General features: G+C 41.4%; 1 protein-coding gene across 6 annotated transcripts in view; it reads left to right on the plus strand.

The window, feature by feature from the left end:
* Window positions 1-22493, plus strand: part of Cpeb1 (cytoplasmic polyadenylation element binding protein 1) — a 91979-nt gene that overhangs the window by 57633 nt on the left and 11853 nt on the right. For 5 of the 6 annotated variants that reach the window (XM_021231675.2, XM_040729435.1, XM_021231674.2 and 2 more), the window contains exons 3-5: window positions 9545-9733; window positions 18747-18970; window positions 20506-20758. In XM_021231675.2, coding sequence (XP_021087334.1) covers window positions 9580-9733; window positions 18747-18970; window positions 20506-20758 — 631 coding nt within the window. In that variant the 5' untranslated portion in view covers window positions 9545-9579. Of the gene's footprint in view, window positions 1-9296; window positions 9313-9544; window positions 9734-18746; window positions 18971-20505; window positions 20759-22493 lie in introns of those variants that run through there. The other variant, XM_040729432.1, reaches the window with a different exon arrangement.

Below are 22493 nucleotides of genomic sequence, written 5' to 3' on the forward strand. Positions count from 1 at the left end.
GAGTCTAATTAAATGCTACCTGCTGAAATAGTAACTGGTCTTGTTGGCTTGTTCTTGTATGATTAACTGTAATTACAGTGAACTCAATAATCAGCAGTCCTGTCATGTCCATGAAACATTTCACAGTACTCCTCCCCATTCTATGACTTCCATTCTTTCTTTGGTGTTCCCTGTTAAGAGAAGCCTTTTCCTTTGAGAGAAGCTTTCCCGCCAGCCTGGTTCTAGAGCCGCATCAGTCCCAAATAAATACACAGGAGGCTATATTAGTTATGAAGCTGTTGGCCTTGCTTGTTTCTTACTGGCTAGCTCTGACTTAAGTAATTACCCCATAATTGTTAATCTAAGTATGTCTCTTACCGGAGAATAGTTCCGGGCTCTTACCCCATGGTGTTACATCTCGAACTCTCTTGTGTTTCTCCTTCCCAGAATCCTCCTGGACTCCTAGTCCCACCCATCTAGATTCCTATTGGCTCAACAGTACTTTATTGACAAATGTACAGGACTTCCCCCATCAGTTCCTGACCCTTGAGAAAAGGGTATTGATGTAGATATCCCATTTAGGGTTCAACATTTGGACCCTTTAGAGTTGTTGCATTAACTGTTGCACATTACAGAAGATTCTCTGGTCAAAGTTGAGAGTTGCATTATAAACATATTGAGAAAGCAGTTTGACAGCTTGTCCATTTAGTAAGACAACATTAGTGGATTCCCTCCTAGAGCCTGTGACCTCCAAATCATGAGCTTCAGAACAGGCTTAAAGTACCAGACAAGAATTCCCTCCTTTGGAGCAGACATTAGATCTAATCAGAAAGTGATGGGTTACCCCCATGAGGTGGTTTGAATAGGAATGGCCCCCACAGTCTTTAAATTTGTGGTCATTAGGAAGTGGTGCTACTTGAGAGGGATTAGGAGGTGTGACTTTGTTGGAATAGGTGTAACTTTGTTGAAGGAAGAATGTCACTGGGTGAACTTTGGAGTTTCGAAAGTTCAGGCCAAACTGTCTCTCTTCTGCTGCCTTTGGATTAGGATATAGAGCTCTCAGCTACCATGTCTACCTGCATGCCACTATGCTTTTTACCATGATGATAATGGACTAAATCTCTGAAACTGTAAGCAAGTTCCAAATTAAATGCTTTCTTTTTATGAGAGTTGCCATGGTCATGGTGTCTCTTCACAACAGTAGAACAGTGACTGAGACAAGTGTATTATCTTACAAAATAGTAGGTTTCATCATACATCCTTAGATTATCTTAGGTTATCTTTGTAATCTCTCTACTTCTGTTTTACCAGTGGGGTACCTCTTGCCTGGCAGGTTAATACAGTATTCAGGATTCACCATTGAGTAAGACTATGAATGACTCTTCTCCCCTGGTGGCTTGCATAGCAATGTTAAGTACTATGAAGACTAGCCATTGAGAAGTTTTCAGGACATTTCCACCTTGACTTCTGTATGTACTGCTGCAACCAAAGTGTGTTGTATCTTCAGCAAGAGAGTATTATTATCTAGTTACGGTGGGGCGACTATGAGCATTGGTAATAGCATGTGTTGTTTGGGGGGGGGGCCTGCTTGACCAGTAACTAGTAAGAAAGTGTTAGTACTGGCACAAAGATTTTCATTTAATAACTCCTATAGAAGCATAGTCTACCCATGTGTTCCAACTCCTTACAAAGTAGTGGGTTCCCAAGACTGGAGAGATGACTCATGGATTAAGAGCACTAACTGCTCTTCCAGATGACTCGTGTTCGAGTCCCAGCACCCACATATCAAAAAACCACACCTAATTCTAGTTCGAGTTTCTCATGCCCTCTTTCTGGCATCAGGTAAACACACATGCATACAAAACACCCATACACATAAAATAAAAATAAGTCTTAAAGAACTGTGGTGGTTTGAATAAGAATGACCTCCATAGGCTCATAATTTGAGTGCTTTGTCTTCAGGGAGTATAACAGTTTGAAAGGATTAGAAAGATTAGGAAGGACTGGAGAGAGATGATTCAGGGGTTACAAACGAAGTCTTCTATAGGTCTTGAGTTCAATTCCCAGTAACCACACGTGGCTCACAACCATCTATAATAGGATCTAGTGCCCTCTTCTGGCATACAGGTATACATGCAGATAGAGCACTCACATTAATTAAACTAAAAAAATTAGAAGGTATGTGCTTGTTAGTTTCAAAGGCCCAAGTCAGGCCCAGTGTCTCTTTTTCTCTGCCTGTGGATCGGCATTATTAGATGCTGGCCTCAGCTACTTCTCAAGCACACTCCTGCATGTTCTGCATGGTTTCTACCATAAATGATAATAGACTAAGCCTGTAAGCGAGTCCCCAATTAAATACTTTCTTTTATAAGATTGTCTTGGTCATGGTGTTTCTTAACAGCAAGAACAGTGATTAAGACAAAAATCATCTTTAAAAAATAGTAGGTTTCTAGGAGCTTATCATATCCTTATCTTTGGTTACCCCACCCCATACCCTGCACCCTCATGTTCCACCCATATCCTCACTTAAAATTTATTAGTATTTTTCCTTACTTTCATATCACATGTGTTCTGCTGTCATACCTTTACTTCTCCTGGCCCATTTCCCTCCCCTCTCATAAGTCCTTTCCTTTCTAGTGTCTACAGACACTCCTAATAAACATTCAAATATAAAAATTTGAAGCTAGGATCCATACATGAGAGAGAAGATGTAGCATTTGTCTTTCTTTACTTGGGTTACCTCATTTAGTATATTTTTTACCTGTATCTATGTTCCTGAAATCTTCAGACCTGTGTTATTTCTAGCTGAATAAAATCCAGCATATATGTACCATATTTTCACTATTCATCAGTTGGTGGACATCTAGGCTGATTCTATTTCATAACTATTGTGAATAGAACCACAGTGAACATGGCTGTGCATGATTCTTTGTAGGAGGATAGGGAGTCCTTTTGATTATATGCCTGACAATGGTAGAGGTAGCTCATAGTTCTGGTTATAGTCTTTTGAGACACTTCCACACTGATGTTTTGGTGTATAAGTGCCCCCCTGTCCCCACATCCTCACCAGCATCTGTTGTTTGATTTCTTGATGATTGTAGTCATTCTGGCTAGAGTTAAAATGTCAAAGTTTTCTGTTTCCCTGGTAGCTATGATGTTGAAAATTTAAAAAAAACTTATTAGATGGTGGACATGGTGGCATACACCTTGAATCCTAGTACTTCGAGGCAGAGACACATTAATCTTTGTCTGCAAGCAAGTTCCAAGTGAGCCGGGGCTACATAGTGAGACCCTGTCTCAAAAATCAAACCAAACAAAACCAAAATAATATAAAACACAAAAATGTTTATTAGCCATTTGTATTTCTTCTTTGGAATCTCTGTTCAGTTCTATGCCCATTTTTTAAAATTGGGTTGTTTTCTTAACTTTTTTATCTCTTGAGTTCTTTGTATCTTCTAAATATTTAATAATCTATCAGATACATAACTGGTATTCTCTAGGCTGACTCTTAGTGAGAGTTTCCTTTGATAAATAAAAGCTGTCATGTTTCATTAAGTCTTAATGGTTGATTGACCTTACTTCTTGAGTAATGACAGTCCTATTCTGAAAACCCTTAGCTAAGGTGTACTCCTCCATGCTTTTTCCTTTTGCAGCTTTTGATCCATTTGGAGTTGATTTTGTGCAGGGTAAGAAGTTGGGATTTAATTTTGTTCTTCTACATGTATATATCATTTTCCCAGTGCCATTTGTTGAAGATGCTGTCTTTTCTACAGTGTGTATTTTTGGCATCTTCATCAAAAATCAGGTGGCTAAAGTTGTGTGGGCTTGTATCTAGGTTCTCTATTACTTTTTGTTGATCAGTATGTCTTTTTATTACTGTGGCTCTGTAGTATGATGGGATCAAGTGATAATCTTTTGCAGTATTATTTTTTACTCAGGGTTGCTTTGCCTCTCCAGAATCTCTTGTGATTCCATATGAATTTAAAGATTGCTCTATTTCTGTGAAAAAATGCAACTGGAATTTTTATTGAAATTATAGTCAGTATATAGGTTTGTTATAGTAAGTCATTTTGACAATATTGGTACTTTTTTCTAGTTCATGAGCATGGGAAATGTTTTCATCTTCTGGTTCTTCCTCAATTTCTTTCTTCAGTGTTCTAGCACGTGTGTGTGTGTGTGTGTGTGTGTGTGTGTGTGTTATGCCTTTCATATCCTTGATTAGGTTTATAACAAGTTTTTATTTGTTTGCTTTTCAAGACAAGGTTTCTCTGTGTAGCCCTGGCTTTCCTGGAACTCCCTGGCCTCCAGGTTACAGAGATTTACTTTTGCTTCTGAGTGCTAGGATTAAAGGTGTATGCCACCATGCTTAGCTAACAAGTTATTTTTTTATATATTTTTATTTTTAAATTTAAATTAGAAACAAGGTTGCTTCACATATCAATTCCAGGTCCCTCTCCCTTCCCCTCCCCTCCTCCTGTGCCCTCCCACCAACCCCCCAATATCCCCTCATTTCCCCAGGCTCTCCATGGGGGTGTCCATAGTCTGTCATTTCATCCAGGACAGGGCCTGGACCCTCCCCCAAGAGTTCAAGGTGAGAGTGCATCTCTCATTGTTGGATGGGAGTCCAAAGTCCATTTGTATACCCGGGATAAATACTGATCTACTACCTAAGGCTCAATAGATTACCTAGGCCTCCTCACTGACACCCACATTCAGGGGGTCTTGATCAGTCCCATGCTGGATTCCCAGCCATCAGTCTGGGATTCAAGAGCTAACCCTTGTCAGGTCAGCTGTTTCTGGGGGTTAAACCAGCCCAGTCTTAATGCCTTTGGTCATCAGTCCTCCTTCTCTGTCACTGGATTTCTTGAGTTCAGCTCAGTGCTTAGCAGTGGGAGTCTGCCTCTGCTTTCATCAGCCACTGAATGAAGGTTCTGTTTCCCAGACTCTCTGGCCATGGGATTATAGGCTGGCACTCCCCAGATCTGTGTCTAAAATCCATATATGAGAGAGTACATGCCATGTTTCTCTTTTTGTGACTGGGTTACCTCGCTCAGGATGGTTTCTTCTAGTGCCATCCATTTGCCTGCAAATTTCAGGATTCCATTGTTTTTTTCTGCTGAATAGTACTCCATTGTGCAAATGTACCACATTTTCTCTATCCACTTTTCGGTTGAGGGGCATCTAGGTTGCTTCCAAGTTCTGGCTATTACAAATAATGCTGCTATGAACATAGTGGAACAGACATCCTTGTTGTATGAATGGGCATCTCTTGGATATATGCCTGCGAGTGGAGTTGCTGGGTTTTGGTGGTAGGTTTATTCCCATTTTTCTGAGGAATCTCCATTCTGATTTCCAAAGTGGCTGAACCAGTTGGCACTCCCACCAGCAATGGAGGAGTGTTCCCCTTTCACCACATCCTCTCCAGCATAAATTGTCGTTGGTGTTTTTGATTTTAGCCATTCTGACAGGAGTGAGATGGTATCTCAGAGTTGTTTTGATTTGCATTTCCCGGATGGCTAAGGATGTTGAGCATTTTCTCAAGTGCCTCTCAGCCATTTTAGACTCCTCTATTATCTCTATTTAGTTCTGTAGCCCAGTTTTTAATTGGATCCTTTGGTGTTTTGGAGACTTGCTTCTTGAGTTCTTTATAAATTTTGGAGATCAGCCCTCTGTCAGATGTGGGATTAGTGAATATTTTTTCCCATTCTGTGGGCTGCCTTTTTTTTTTGTCTTGCTGACTGTGTCCTTTGCCTTAACAGAACCTTCTCAGTTTCAGGAGGTCCCATTTATTAATTGTTGATCTCACTGTCTGTGCTACTGGTGTTATGTTCAGGAAGCTGTCTCCTGTACCAATTCGTTCAAGGGTACCACCCACTTTCTCTAAGAGGTTCACTGTGGCTGGATTTATGTTGAGGTCTTTGATCCATTTGGACTTAAGTTTTGTGTATGGTGGTAGACATGGATGGATCTGCATATTTGGATTTAAGTTTTGTGTATGGTGGTAGACATGGATGGATCTGCATTCTTCTACATGCCAGCATCCAGTTATGCCAGCACCATTTGTTAAAGATGCTTTCTTTTTTCCATTGTATATTTTTCGCTTCTTTGTCAAAGATCAGATGTTCATACATGTGTGGGTTAAAATCAGGGTTTTCAATTCGGTTCCATTGGTCTACCTCTCTATTTTTGTGCCGATACCAAGCTGTTTTCAGGACTTTAGCTCTATTAATAGAGCTTGAAGTCAGGGATGGTGATGCCTCCGGACATTGCCTTGTTGAACAGGGTTGTTTTGGCTATCTTGGGTCTTTTGTTTTTCCATACAAAATTGATTATTGTTCTTTCAAGGTCTGTGAAGAATTGTGCTGGTGTTATAATGGGGATTGCATTGAATGTATAGATTGCTTTTGGCAGGATTGCCATTTTTACTACATTGATCCTACCTATCCAAGAGCATGGGAGATCTTTCCATTTTCTGAGGGCTTCTTTAATTTCTTTCTTTAAAGATTCAAAGTTCTTGCGATGCAGGTCTTTCACTTGTTTGGTTAGCGTTACCCCAAGGTATTTTATGTTTGTGGCAATTGTAAAGGGTAATGTTTCCTTGATCTCTTTCTCAGCCCTTTTATCATCTGTATATAGTAGAGCTTCTGATTTTCTTGGGTTGATCTTGTAGCCTGCCACTTTGCTGAAGGTGTTAATCAGCTGTAAGAGTTCCCTGGTAGCGTTCTTTGGGTCATTTAGGCAAGTTATTTTTTAAAGGTTATTGTGAATTAAATTGTTTTCCCTTTGCCTTTCTAGTTTTGTAATTGGTATCTAGGAAGGCTAATAATTTTGTGTGTTGATTTTGTATATTGCCACTTCAAGTATCTGTCAATTCTAAAAGTTTTCTGGTGGGGTCTTTAGGATCTCATATGGAACCTTAACATCTACAAATAGTGCTGCTTTGACCTCTTCCATCCCTATTTTGTTCCCTTTATTCCCTTGTCTTACTGCTATAGCTAAGACTACTAGCACTGTATTGAATAAGAACAGAGCAGGTGAACATCCTCTTCTTGTTCCTGATTCAGTGGAAATGTGTGGGTTTTCCCCCATTTAACATAATGTTGGCTATAGGCTTGTCATATCTTGCCTTTGTTGTGCTGGGCTGTGTTCTTTCTACTCTGAATTTTCTCTTCTTTTTATTTTTAGTTTTTTGATGCAGGGTTTCTCTGTATAGCCTTGGCTGTCCTGGAACTCACTCTGTAGATCAGGCTGGCCTCAAACTCAGATCTGCCTGCCTCTGCCTTCCCTAGTGCTGGGATCAAAGATGTGTGCTACCACCACTCGGCTTACTCTGAGTTTCTTTAGGACTGTTAACATGGAGGGATGTTGGATATTGTCAAATGCCTTTTCTTCATGCATTGAGATGATTAGATGATTTTTGTCCTTGAGTCCATTTTTGTCAATTTATAACATTTATTGATTTACCCATGTTGGAATAGCTCCAGAATAAATCCAATCTGATGTTTTCCTGAAGTCAGTTTGTGTTTTTATCATATATATGTAAGTGTTCATTCATGCACGTGAATATCAGGACACACATGTGGAGATCAGAATGTTTTGAAAATTGAACTTAGGTCATTAGGTTTCGTGGCAGTGAACCATCTCACTGACCCAGGTGTGGATGCCTTAAACGGATTTTTTTTATTTTTGTAATTAAAACATGGGTTAATTTAAAAGTATAGCCTTAGTTTGGGGGAAGGGTTGGACATGGGAAGCAGGAGGGCAGCATTTGAGGTGGGGACAATTCTAGTATAGATCCATTCTTGCTCAGCCTGTACAGTAATAAGAATACAGCTTTGACACACAGAAACAAGGAACAAGCAGGGTAGCTACAGACAGACCGGAATAATGTAGATGGATGACACAGCAGTACAGCATTTAAAAAATCCTCAAAAGGGAGGAGTCCTTCCCACAAAGAGACATTTCTCCCTCCAGGGTCTTTGTGTGAGTACTCTGAGTATGCTGCAGAAGGCATTCCCTGAGTTAACAGCACTATTCCACTGTCTTAACTGGCTCAGACTCTACCAGGATCAGTCCCAGGCTGAGATGTTTTCTATTACCTGCTTGCTTTTCCTTGCAACAAGGGGGAGAATAGGCGAATGGAGTGCTGCCACCCAGCCTGGTAGGGGTGGAAGTGGCCTTGGCCCTTAGGAGACATTGGGAAAGAGGAAATGACCGAAGCTCAAAGTTGATTTTTTTTTTTTTTGCTGTTGCTAGTAGATCTGGGGAGTCATTGAAATGGATTCTTCATCTTGGGCAGCACCTCTGAAGAAAGCACAGTAGTTAAGGGTGTCAGTGGTGTTTGTAGCTTGCCAGGCATCACCCTTGAGGGATCTTGAAAAGACAAACACAACCAGATGATGTGAGCTCCTGAGTACTGACTACTGATTGAACATAACAGTAGTTCTGAGGTTGTTTCTCTTATTGTAATTTGTCATATACTACTTTGGGAGTGTTTTCTCTGTCTGTTCCTTTAGTTGCAAAAGGGAAAGGAAAAGCTGGGCTCTCGTGTCCATTTCCGGCTAATATCTATCCTATTGGTGTATAAAGAAGCCTGGGTAAAATGGATTATTCAGTCCTCCCTGTGGTATGTGGGCCAGGCCTTATGAGCTCTGTACCTAAAGCTGCCTGATAACCCCCACCCTCTAAGATGTCCTCCTTTTCTGTGATAAGCTGCTCCAGACAATCCCAGAGCACCAGGTGTTGTTCCCAAGGGCCCAAATATACAGTGTTTTTCTGATGGTTATCCCATTCCTCAGTGGTAAACACTGCTGTGTCAAGGTGCTGCTCAGAGGCCACTTGGAGTACATAGATCCTGTGTAGTATTTGTTTTTGTTAGCAGGATTGGGAAGCTTCGCATTGGACTGCAAAGCTAGGGCTTGAGCCAGCAGCTCGAGAGTCCAGCACTAGAGCAGCTGGGGATTTGAGGTGGAGAACAGAAGGAGAGGGAGTGGCAGGCAGCAGGGCAGAGAGAGCAGCACACGCGAGCTGTCCACAGTGCTTTGCCTTTAGCTTTCCTGTCAGCAGAGCAGTTGTGCCAGAGGGCTACCTGGCCACCATTGCTGAGACTGGAGGGGAGGGTGCTGTCTCACAACCCTGACTTAACCATACTGCACCGGACTATTCCAAGTAGCTTCCGTGCCGTCTTTCCCTTGGAGGCAAGTCTCCTCCCAGTCGTCCCCTCGTGCTCCTCCCCCTGTTCTGTGAGAGATGATGCGGTTCTCTATCGCTAGGCTCTGCCGGCTGATGTCACTGGCAGCGGGAAGCATCAGCAGCCTGATCACATGCTACCTAGTCTGTAATGCAGATGGGATAGGGGTGTGTGTGGGGAGGGGGCTATATGGCAACTATTCTTGTTTGAATGCCCCCAAAAGTACCGAGGCAGCAGCTGCAGCATCTAGCCAGCTTGGATATCTTGCCCCTGAACCTGGGGGAACTATTATTGGAGGTATTTATTGTTGACAGTGTTGAGGGGAACAACCCTTAACTCTAGGGGTTTGTTTTGCTGTTCTCCTTTCCAAAACAGACTTCCAGGACTCTGAAGAAACAGTTACAAGCAGGATGCTTTTCCCCACCTCTGCGCAAGAATCTCCCCGTGGCCTCCCAGATGCAAATGGCTTGTGCCTTGGCCTGCAATCACTCAGTCTGACTGGCTGGGACCGACCCTGGAGCACTCAAGACTCAGACTCCTCAGCCCAGAGCAGCACACAGTCGGGTGAGTGCAAGAGGATAAGGTGACTGGCTGGGGGAGGGGGCGAGTGGGGTAGTGAGCTAAGATAGCAAAGCAACAGTTGTTCTGTTCCCCCTTTGCATCACTCCCCTGTATACAGGCAACACAGAGCTGTTTTGCAGTCGATTGTAGCTGTGAGTGTTGCTAGACAGACAGATGGCTGTGGTAAAGACAGATGGGGCGTTTCTAACTTGCCCGGACAAATGCCTGGAGTTTGTAGTCCACACCTGAGGTGTCTCTGACAAGGGTCCCCAGGGTTACGGCCTTTTGCAGATATGATCCATCTAAGCCCCGATGCCCAGGCCTGTCTTGAAGATGATGAAGCAAAACACTTTTAGGTGGGGGAGGGGACTTAAGGGACTGATGACTGGATGACCAAATTCTGTTTAGTGGTTTTAAAACTAGAGAGCTATATGTGAAGGTTGAGTAGCCCTGAATCAGCAAAGAAGATGAGCTGAGCAATTTTATTTGAATTAACATTAGGATTGATTGCATTAACATTAGGTTAAGAGCATCAATCCTGACAGGGGGCTGGCTGGGAGAGGAGGTAACTCCCAGATACAGAGAGGAAGAGGTGGTCCTCTCCTCCCACCCTGTCTTGTCTGTTGAGAATAACTAATGGATGAGGGGCCACTCCCCTTTAGGGTCCCCTGTATTCTTGGTGTAGAATTAATAGGAAAAAATTACAGGGAGTTCTTGACATATCTTTGAACTGTTTCTTCTCAGACCTTCCCATTATATGTTTATTTCCCTTGTTACAGTATTTGGGGGGGGGGGATATTGGCCAATGAAAACCTTATTGTCCAGGAAGAATTGTGAACTTAAATGCTACAGTATTACTAAAAAAATCAATATTTTTTATTTAAATTGTGTAATAATACAAAAGTATTAGCAGATTCTGTAAGAAAAGGGAAAATGAGGCAGAGGCAGGCGAATCTCTGAGTTTGAGACTAGCCTGACCTACAAGAGCCAGTTCCAGGACAGCCTCCAAAGCTACACAGGGAAACCCTGTCTCGGGAAGAAAGACAGGGGCGGAAGTGGTGGGCTGGGGTACCTGTAGCTATCTGCTATTGCTGCTCACATTAGAGTACACTATGCCTGCTGTCCTTTCAGATAACCTCCTCAATCTAGGACCAGCAATTCTGAAAGCAAGGTACTATGTTGATTTCTCTGGCCTCCACCCTATATGGTGTAGGAGTTTGTTTTGTTTTTTAAAATGCTTTGCAGAGTCTGGGACTCCTAATGTCTCTTTGACATTTTAATGCCCATTTATTTGGGTAAAATGCATTGGAGAAGAGGAAGGTTGATTTTTTTTTTTTAATTGGCTTGTGGGTAGGATCTCTTGAAGGTAAAGTTATCGTGAGCACTACCTACCTGCCTTTTATCTAACTCCAGCCTTTGTGGAAAGGTTGATAACTATCCTGTTCCCTAGGCCAGGAAATGTGTCACTATTCGATGTCCTTTGCTTTGGAGGCCACAGTACATTCTTTATCTGTTCTTTGAAACAAGCTTTGTCCTTTCTTTACTCCCACAGGATCTGAGCAAAAGAAGAGCTCACACAGGAGATGAGCACCTGTGTGTGGTCATCAGTGTCTGATTTGTGCTGGTATCAGATTAGGATGTGACCCTTCTTTAGCTCTTGTTTCTCTTAGCTACAAAGTTAACTTCTGAAGTACAACTTTAGACACATAGAAATTTAGATGTGTCCATCTTGAGATTTAGAGAGCCTGCTCCAACAGCTAAACAGTAAGATGATTGTCTGCTCAGGAATGGCCTGGGCAATGTAGCAGGACCTTGTCTCATGAAAGAAAGAAAAGTTCAATCTAGGCATAATTCTGTTAGCTTTCCTACCCTCTAAAAAACCTGACCGTACAGCTATTGGTCAAAAAGAGGTATGTTTTTCTTCACTCTCCATCTCAAGCACTTTAATGATAAATATTACATGATTTTTATACATCAGGGAAGGAATGCAGTCTGAACTTGTGAGTTTGTAAAGACCTGAGACTGGCCCCAGTGCAGTGATCTAGCTGTGAAGGCAGGATTAACATGTGGGTATCTCTTGCTTTCTGGGCGAAAAGACATGCCCATCCCTCATCTCCATGCTATGTTTGACTTTAGGAGCTGTGGTGGTAGCCTTCCCCTTTTCCTAAGCTTTGTGCCTTCGTGGAACACCCATATGAGGGTGCTGTCTCCTAGAGTAGGATGGAGCCCTCCCACCAGCCAGCTGCAGTGCCAGATCGTGCACCCTTGCCAGTAATGCAGGAACACTCAGCCCACATGCCAGTGCCCACACTGCCTTCCCATCTGAAAACCAGCTCACTCAGTTTCTTGAGGAAGGGAGGAGATAGTTCAATAGCTGCAGGAAATCTGAGTTATGCTTGCAAGCAGCCTGATACCCTATTTTCTCTGTGTGGAACCTGGGTGCAAGCTTCTTGTTTAGACTCTGGTTGGTGATATTTTCTTCCAGTAAGTTGTAGCCTCACAACTTAGTCTTAACCACTTTTAAATATTTGACAGTGCATTGGGTGAGGTTGGAAAGTAGGGCTCTTGATGGAAAATCCTGACTATAAATCACTCAGTAGACATTAAACACCAACTATATGCCAGGAATTGTTTTGGGCACTGAAGGTGTTACCAGTGAATAGCATAAAACCATTGCCATTAAGAATCTATAGGGCTGAGCAGTTGACTCAGCGGGTAAAGACACTTGCCACCAAGCCTGACAACTTGAGCCTAATTCCTCGGACCCACATGTTAGAAGAAGAGAGTCAACTCGAAAAAGTTGTTTTCTGACCCTACACACATGTTGTGTATACACAGCACACACAGAGGAAATAAATGGAATTTGAAATTTTTAAAAAAGAAAATCACCATGACTATCAAAGGAAAAGTTCTTTAATAGAATATTCTGGCTGTGGAAGCTTCCTCAGTATCCTGGGATAGGGAATGGCGTGAAAATAGCTTTATTTGTCACCTTATATTGATTTTTTTTTTGGTTTTACGAGACAGGGTTTCTCTGTATTGTTTTGGAGGCTGTCAGTCCAGCCTGGCCTCGAACTCACAGAGATCCGCCTGCCTCTGCCTCCCGAGTGCTGGGATTAAAGGCGTGCACTACCAACGCCCGGCTTTGATTTTTTTTTTTTTTTTTTTTTTTTTTTTTTTTAGTGCTGAGCACATCTCATGATTTTTTTATGCTTGCACAGATGATGAAGTCTCAGAGGCTGCAAAATATCTCAAGTGATATGCCTATTGTCATGCTCAGTATCCCAAACCTTTTGTTCTAAAACTCCCATTCTTCCTGTTAGGCCCCTTTCTTGTGACCAGAATCTTAATGTGTTATACAGGAAGACTTAAGGTAAACTCATGTAGTGCAGGGGCTGTGTCACCAGAGGTGATGTACTCCCTTGATGACATCTCTTAAGGTGAGGGTACTCAACAGACAGTTCCCACCTTTGGTCTCAGTTCATCAGCTTAAGCACCCACTGGATTTGTCTTTCTGCCTTTTCCCTTGCAACTCTTCTGTGTGCAGCATTACTCAGCAGGAGAGTAAGGTGACTTTGAATCTACCTAAGGAACCTGGGCAAACACTCTTAATGACCACTTTGTACAGAAGCTCAGTGGGCAAGTGAGATGTTCAGCGTAAGGATGCCAGAAGACTGTCTTGTCTATTCGCAATCCTTTTTTAGAAGCCTCATGAGATTAACCTCTTTGTTTTCTCTCCTGTTGACTGGTTGAATGGAAATGTTCCCTTGTGTTGTGTCATTTGCAGACCTCCCCATTGATCCACAGGGTAGATCAGCCTAGGATGACGATGACATAAATGTCTTTGGCACTTTTCTCTGCTCTCCCAGTCTTTTTTTAACTGTGTTTTTGAGGCAGTGTTCAAAGTAGGGTTATGCTTCTATGTGGAATATGGGCTGAACCCAAATCTGCTTCAACCCTCTACAAACAGCCTCAGAACTAAGGGTACATATATAGGAAAGAAGATTCCAGTACACAGCTATGTCTTAGGCTAGAAATAATGGCTCCTGGTCTAGATTATCTCTGTGACTACTCTTACTAGATAAAAAGCATTTGATGATGGTGTACTGGGTCTAATCCCACTACAGCAATGAGCTCGAGCTGAGAGGCGTGCATGTCTTGCAATACAGGCCTCCATTTCCAGTCCCTGCTGCTGTTCCGGTGCTGCCTTCAGATCTGGGTACCTTTAGACTCTTGGAGAGTGAGGAGGCTTCAGAAAATTCTAACCATGACTCAGCTGAAAATCCAGGGACCTGGCATAGAGAGAGAAGGGTGAAAGCAGAGAAAGTTAAAAATCAGTCTAAAAATATTACTGCTGATTTAGTCTCTTGTACTCTGATGGCATTAATGAGTTGGAACCTTCTGCCAGGATGGGCTGTAAAGGGACGGTCAGGTCACTTGAGGGCATCTGACTTTGGGTCACAGTTTCCAGAAACTTGGCTCATTCTGTGGCCTGAAAGGTCTCAGACCAGCTTAATTAGATTCTCCCCTATTGTTAACATTCACCCCATCCCTTTTGCTTTGTCAACTGTGCATTTTCTCTGTATGCATTTGTATATACACATTCTTTGTGAACCATTTTAAAAATACAAGTGAGTTTACTTAGATTTGTCTATAACAGAACAGTAATGAACTTTGGGCAGTTTAAAACAGATGTATTCACTTACTAAACTATTGTTTTTATATTCCAAACTCGTCCTTTGCCCAGTGTTTCAATAATTTCTCTCTCTGTGTGTATGTGTGACCTTATCCTTTAATGACTGAGCCATCTCTCTAGCCCCAGAAATGTCTTTTGTAGCAACTGACTTGCCTTTTTAAAAACATGAATCTACCTGAAGTGTAGTAGGCCTTAGCTTCCTTTGTTTTTGTTCAATACGAACCTTTTTATAATATGCAGCTAGTTCTGGCCACCACTTTCCTAAATGTGTTATATTCCATCCCATCCTTTTTATATTCTTTATTGTTGATGGTACTGTTTCTCTGATTCTTCTTCTACTCCCACATAGTTTTTTTAGAAATTAGACTCTTTGTGAAATGTCCTGTAACAGTCACTTTGACTTCTACGTCCTTCAGTGTTAGTCTTCAATTATGCTGTAAGAGTTTTATTTATAGGCTCCAGTCTTTAAATTAAGGTAAATAATTTCATATGAAGTATGTTTATATGTAGTAAGGGGAATAATTGGAAACTTAAGTAGCAAACCTAGGTTTTTTAAACAGGAGTTTAAAAGCTTTAGTGTATATATATATATATATATATATATATATATATATATATATATATATATATAAACTTTACAGGAATCTTGTTAAAATGCAGGCTCTGATTCAGACCTCAAGTGGTGTTTTAAGGCCACAGCTAAATTTTGAGACCTCTTTTAGGTCCCCTGCACTTCTGGTAGGTGGATTGGTTGCTCATGTGTAGTTGATGATCTTAAATGATTTTGAACAAAAAGGAAATGTCAAGGACATGAAAATAAGGAGACATGAGGTCCTGGCAGTGCTTTATAATGTAGCTAGTAAACGATGCACTTCAGAAGATGGAGCTTGGAGTCAGAAACAATCAGACTTTGCTACTGCATGCATATCGCTAATCTCAAAACTAGTTCTTTAGGATGGGCTAATATTTTAGAATTTAGGGAAAGATTCATATCTATCCAGAGTACTTCTGACATATGTTTGATGTTCAGTACATGGAAAAGTTGCTATTAATAGGAACTGGACTAAACCTGTACCAGATCATAAATTAGATGACTGACCACCTTTTAAGAAAGTGGAGTTTACTAGCATGGGCTGTTAGCCATTCTTCTCTTTAGATAGGTTATAGTGGAGGATTTCTGTGTTGTTGTTGTTGTTTGAGACAGGGTCTCATTATGTAGCTTTGACTGGCTTAGAGCTTGCTTGTAAACCAGGCTGTCCTGGAACTCAGAGAGATCTTCCTGCCTGGCCTCCAAGTACAGGGTTTAAAGGAATATGTCACCATGCCAGGCCTCACAGTAGAAGATTTCCATAGATACAATTCCTGTTGTTGATATATTAATTTGCAAGAGCCCCAAGATGCTAACAGTTTGAATGTTAGCTGAAGGAGAATTTGTGGCTGGTGAAATATGTATCAGTACAAGTGAATATCAGCTGGAGTGAATGAGTAAAGTCACCTGTAGTGGTGACTAGTTGGTTTTTGGCTCTTTCTAATCCATGTAAGATGAAAAGACAAAAGCACTTTTGGGTAAAGACATAGTTCCCACAGACTATTCTTGTCCTTCTTGGTGTCCCTAGATATAACACCAATATAGTCCAGTCAGTCTCCCTCAGACATTTTAAAATCATTATTTTTATGTTCACTGGTATTTTGACTGTATGTCTGTGTGAAGGTGTCGGATTCCCTGGAACTACAGTTGCAGACAGTTGTGAGCTGCCATGTGGGTGTTGGGAATTGAACCCAGGTTCTCCTGGAGAACAATCAGTGCTCTTAACTACTGAAGCATCTCTCCAGTCCCCATTTTTTTTTTTGCACATTGCTTTGTGCTATATGATGATGCAAGAGCACAGGTTTCCCTCAAAAGAAATAGAGGTATTTTATTTTGGAACCCAGTATAAATGACCATGGCCTGGGAATGCAAATTAAGTTTACCCCAAATACCATGTTCCAATGTGGTAATATTTTGATGAAGTTATTATTGCAACAAACAAAAGACAGTCATAAATCAAGGCACTTTAAAAGTAAACCAGTGATATCCAGTTGTGATATATGCATATATGCCTTTAATCAAAGCACTTGGGAGTCAGAGACAAGATGATCACTAGTTTGAGGCCAGCCTGGTATGTTTAGACAGTTCCAGGCCAGCCAGTGCTACATGGTAAGGCCATGTCTCGAATAAATACGTGAAAAAAATGATTGAAATGCTGGGTAGACTGATAGGAAAGCTAGGAGTTCTCTGCTATAGACTTATTAGATGTTATCTGATGACATTCTTAGCCTTTGGGGATAGTGGAAGCTGGGGACTTTTTTGTACAGCTCCAAAAGATAGGTTTCTCTTAAGATTTGTGTGTGTGTGTGTGTGTGTGTGTGTGTGTGTGTGTGTGTGTATTAGGAAAGCAACTGCACGTAAATCCTTAGGGGAAGGGTGGTCTGAAGCTTTTAAGGTGCTGTTTTGCCAGGTGGAACCTACTTATCTTCTCAGCCTTACCTTCCTCAACACCATTCCTTTTTTACTCCCTATCTACTTGCAAGAACTTCCTCATCTCAGGTTCTTTCAATACCAAAAAGAGCCAGAATTTTTTTTAGTTTGCTCTTTTATGATTTTCTAAAGCTTTTTTATTTTGTATGTGTGAGTACTTTCCTTGCATGAATGCATGTGTATTATATGCATGCCTGGTGTCCACAGAGGTCAGAATCGGCATCAGATCCCCTGGAACTGGAGTTGCAGATGGTGGCCATCATATGGGTGCTGGGAACTAGACTTGGATCCACTGCAAGAACAGCCAATGCTTTCATTTTTATTTGATTGTCAGCTCATTGTTGACTGCCCTGAGCTTGTTTTTGTAAAATGTGAAGAAGGAAGTGGCCCTCTAGGGCAGCAGCTCTCTACCTCTGGGCTACAGCCCCTTTGAGGATTAAACAGTTCTTTCACAGGGGTCACTTAACACTAATAGAAAACAGATATTTACATTACAGTTCATAGCAGTGGCCAAATTACAGCTATGAAGTAACAACAAAACTAATTTTATGGTTTGGGGTCACCACAACACAAGGAACTGTGTTAAAGGGTTGCAGCAATAGGGAGGTTGAGAACCACTGCTCTAGGGCATTGATACCATTTCAATAACTAGTGAATGTAAATGATCTGTAAGTTTAACAATACTATTTTGCCAGACTTTGCAAGATCAGGGAAGAAGCTAAAATCTGCTTGTCTCTTGCCTTTTTGGAGCATGGATGCAGGAGCTTGGATTATTTTCAGTTATTTCAAACGGGGATTTGACAAGACAAGGATTACTTGAAGTTTATCAAGGATTTTTTTGTGATGGGTGTCAGAATCTAAGCATTTTGAGACCTGTAGATCCAGTGTGCAGTTAAGTGCTAGTACTTGAAAAACACTTTGAAAAACCTAGGGTAAAAGAATGTTGACAGTTTCGCAGGCTGTCCTAGAGCTCATGGGTGTGCTGTACCACATCAGGCTTTTATTCTTTTTGATGTTAGATATTTATTAATTGTATGTTGGGAATTTTTGCTGAGCACTTTTCATCTGCTGTCTGATTATTGAACCTGGCGAGCAGTATTGTGAAATAGTTGGTATTTCACCCAAGATACCAGTGAGAAGAAAGAAACCTCCAGGTGAGCTTCTCATAGTTACAACTGTCTGAAGGAAGTTTCAGACCAGGGTTTCCATACCACGTTTGTTTCCTCAGATAGTGGACTTTATGAAATCATTCTGTTTCCATCCTAAATATTTGAAATTTGGGGCTGCATAGACAATTTGTCCCTGTTAGAAGTTTTCAGAAGACAACTTCTCAGATGAGACATGCTTATGCTATATTAGTGTGTGGTATGTTACATGCAATTCTGTGTTTTAGCAAAGTATCACTAGAAAAGTGAGAATCTAGCTCAGTGAGAACACACTGATAGGCAGTAAAGAAATATGGTTTTGACTTCTTAATTGTACTGCAGGTATATCCAGATGTAATCAGGGTCCCCAGTAGCGAAGTCTCAGATGATAGCACTGCTCCTTAAGCCTTGTGGCAGAGAACAGTTTTGCTGCTACTTGAGTAGCAGGAGCTCTGGTGTTCAGTCATCCTGTAACTTCTAATGAGGACTGGGAGGCCAGGTCTCCCAAACCATCAGTTACTTGTACATTGTGTTTCTGAAATCCTGCCTCGGGTGACTATGGGAGAAAAGAAAAGGGCTCTTGTCTGGAAAGAAAATTAAGAGGTCATTGAGCATTCCTTTTCTTTTCTTCTTCTCTCTCTCTTTTTGTCATCCTAGTATTAAGCATGCTCCAAAATCCACTGGGAAATGTCCTAGGAAAAACCCCCTTGAGCCTCCTGTCTCTGGATCCCCTTGGGTCTGACTTGGACAAGTTCCCAGCACCCTCAGTTAGAGGATCTCGCCTGGACACCCGACCCATCCTGGACTCCCGTTCTAGCAGCCCCTCTGACTCAGACACGAGTGGCTTCAGCTCTGGATCAGATCATCTCTCAGATTTGATTGTATGTAACATGCTCAGGAATGGGGGATGTGGAGGTGGAGTTGTCTGTGTGTGTCCTAGAGGAAAGAAGCTGAAGTATCTGTCTTAGAGCTTGAAACAGGGTACCCATCCACCAGGATGCAGACAAGTGAGGCACCTACTTTATAGCCATTCATCCTTAGCAAACTCAGGGGCACTTTGAATGTCTGTGAGCAATACTTTTTAGGACTTATACCAAGAGCTGTTATAGAACAGTTGATTTCAAAGTAAACATGAGCATCTTGACAGTGTTCTGTTTCTTGAAATACATGAATGTTTCCTTTTTAGCCTTTAAACAATATTAGTTATATATCTCTGTGTATAGTATCCCAAAGTTTATAAGTGGTATTTTAATAAACGACCTTTATAATTAATAATTAGCATTGGAATTTTCATCAAGATTTGACTCCAGCTCCTGTGCTTTTGCGCTGACCCATGCCAACCCATAGTCAGAAACTATCAAGTTTATATCTTCCATGTTCCTTACCCACAGCCATGTGTGACATGAGCAATCTCCATGCTAATTAGGTAGGAAATGCATTAGAATGGGTTGGAAGGATGGTATAACTGGTATATATAAAATAGCATAGACAATATTGTTAGAGGGTAGAAGTAATCACATGTGAGTCTTCAAGGGGAAAAGAGGCAATGAGACAATCTTCTGAAATAAGATTCAGTTTTAAAGTCCTATCTCAACCTTGATTTTCTGTTACCAAATGCCCTAAGCTAAGTCTTTAATGAATAGGAAGGCTCATTTCTCATCTTCTTATCTCCGTGGTTTCCCATTCATGGCTTTTAGAACCTACCCTAACTTCTTTTTCCATCTGTCCTGGACTGTGAAAGATGGCATTAGTATTGCCATGAAGCATTCATTTAATCTGTCCAGATTAGTTTCTAGAAAGACAACTACAGTCAGGTCCTTTACTTCCCTTTAAGATGGGTTCACATGAGGTGCTTGTTCTGTTTCATTACTGAGCTAGAACTCATCTTGGAAATTTACCTCATGATTGACAAAAACAACTTTCTCAGATACTCACCTAAGAATTAATTTGGACAAAGCTAACACAAAAGAGGAAATGAAACAGTTTTGTATTTACAGAAAATATTCTATCAACAAATTTTAATAATATATCCTTTTGATACTTAGAATTTCAAGATTTGATACAAATATATAGTATAACATGTTCAAATACATTTCTAATAGAGCATAGAGCCATCAGAGAAAAAGTTGTTTAGCCACAGGCAACTAGATCAGTAGGCTATAGTTGGTCTCCTGAATAAAATGTGATAAATTCATTAAAATTGTTATGAGAACTCTGGCAAGAAAAAAACTGTCTACGTGGTGAGTCAAAATTTATCTTAATTATAAATAATCTATACTATTAAAAATGAATAGGAAAACAGATATAAGAGAAAATATATCAAATCACAAATGTTACTTTTTGTATTTTGTTATATGATTATTACTTTATAACAAAACTGTCTTTTAAGACTTGTGTCTTCTTTTTTCTCCTCTAGTCAAGCCTTCGCATTTCCCCTCCTCTGCCCTTCCTCTCTATGACAGGAAATGGTCCCAGAGACCCTCTTAAGATAGGGGTTGGGTCCCGAATGGATCAAGAACAAGCTGCACTTGCTGCAGCTACTCCCTCTCCAACCAGTGCTGCAAAGAGGTGGCCAGGAGCTTCTGTGTGGCCATCCTGGGACCTTCTGGAAGCTCCTAAAGACCCTTTTAGCATAGAGAGAGAAGCTAGACTACACCGGCAGGCTGCAGGTGAGTGCAGTATGTGGACTGGGTGCAGAAAGAGGTCTGAGACCTCTTTCTAGCAACGGAATTGACCTTTGTTCACACAATGGTGAACTCATCTGGAAGAGGGCTTGATAATGTGATGAAGTTCCCGGGTCTGTAAAAGCCGTGGATTCTGTAGACTAAGGGACAACCTCGAGACTGAGTTGAAAGAGGCAGGCCGCCTAGCACACAGCTGTGCCACAGGAGAAGTGGCTGGCCCATCGTATGTGGGCTTCTGTGAAATTGGCTGTGCCCTGCTCCCACTTTTGATTGTTGCATGAGAAGGACAAAATCTTGAAAATGATGCCTACAATTTTATCTGCCTTTCCTGTTTCTAATTCAGAGTCATAGCAGTCACAACTCATTTTCTGGCTTTCTGTCCTGAGATTTTTCTGATTATATTCAGGTTAACCTCTGAGAGATGGGATGTCACCAGATGCTCTGATCTCTTTGAAGTCCTTTAGTTTCTGTCATCTAAGTAATCTTAAGTCCAGGCTTCAAAAATGGTTCAGTGCTTAAAGAGCACTGGTTTCTCTTCCACCATCCATATGGCACCTAACAATTGTTTGTACCTCCAGTTCTAGGGTATCCAAAACCCTCTTCTGACCTCTGCAGGTATCAGGTGTGCATACAGCACACAGATATACATGCAGGCAAGACAACTATGTACATAATACAAAAATATTAAAAATTTTTGTTTGGTTTTGGTTTTTCCAGACAGGGTTTCTCCATGTAGCCCTGGTTATCCTGGACTGGCTTTGTAGACCACACTGGCATCAGACTCACTCTGTAGACCAGGCTGGCCTCAAACTCAGAGATTCACCTGCCTCTGTATCCTGAGTGCTAGGAATAAATAAAGGCATGCACCACTACTGCCTGAAGAAGTGCATAATCTTAAGTGTGCATTAAATCTGTTTTTTACATTACATTTGAGCTTGAAAGTAAATGACTACTTGTGTCATTAACTGCTAATGTTTCCGTGCTTCCCACTCAAATCATGGTTCTCACTGAGGTCTGGTGCCAGACTGAATGAACATTATTTCTCTGTTACATGTGTTTGCATAGAACTTGTCCCTATTTCATTCTCTCCTAATAGTGTGAATAGTCTGCTTATCTTGTTCTGATAGCCCATGTTTGTGCTGTTGCATGGTATGCTTTCTGGAGGCTACTTGGCTTTGTATGAAATATTGCTAGCACTGCCCAGTTTTTCAACACAGGAACACATTAGCACTGTATGTGTTGGGGAATGGCCTGGTATCCTGGAGGGAATAATGGCTCATCTCCTTAAATGTCTTCCTCAGTGCTGAAAGGAAAAGGTAATTTGTGGAGGAGTAACCAGTCCTCACCTAGGTCAAATTCCTATGTGAAAGGCCTGAACTGATCACCAAGAACAGATTTCTAAAAACTGGTAGGACAGGCCAATTTGAAGAGAGTTCCAAACTTACACAGCAGAAAGGGCCTCTTGACATAATTGGGTTTGACCTAAGTAGGAAGCTTGGGGGTTAGGGCAGAAATCCGTCATCATGCAGTGTGGGCAGCAGAGGAGCTCAGTGCCTGCTCAGGTGCTTGTGAGTGGGTTTATGGGACATGACAATGTTCTTATTCTGGTGAGTTGTGCTTTCTACTCTATTGGCAGTATCCTGACTTCAGAGACAAGATAGGGAAATGGTAGAGTGTTCTTGTATCTCAGGGAGAAAGTCTACTAGGGTTAAAACTTGAA

Source organism: Mesocricetus auratus, unplaced genomic scaffold (genome assembly GCF_017639785.1).
Source record: "Mesocricetus auratus isolate SY011 unplaced genomic scaffold, BCM_Maur_2.0 Super-Scaffold_4256, whole genome shotgun sequence".
Lineage (NCBI taxonomy): Eukaryota > Metazoa > Chordata > Mammalia > Rodentia > Cricetidae > Mesocricetus > Mesocricetus auratus.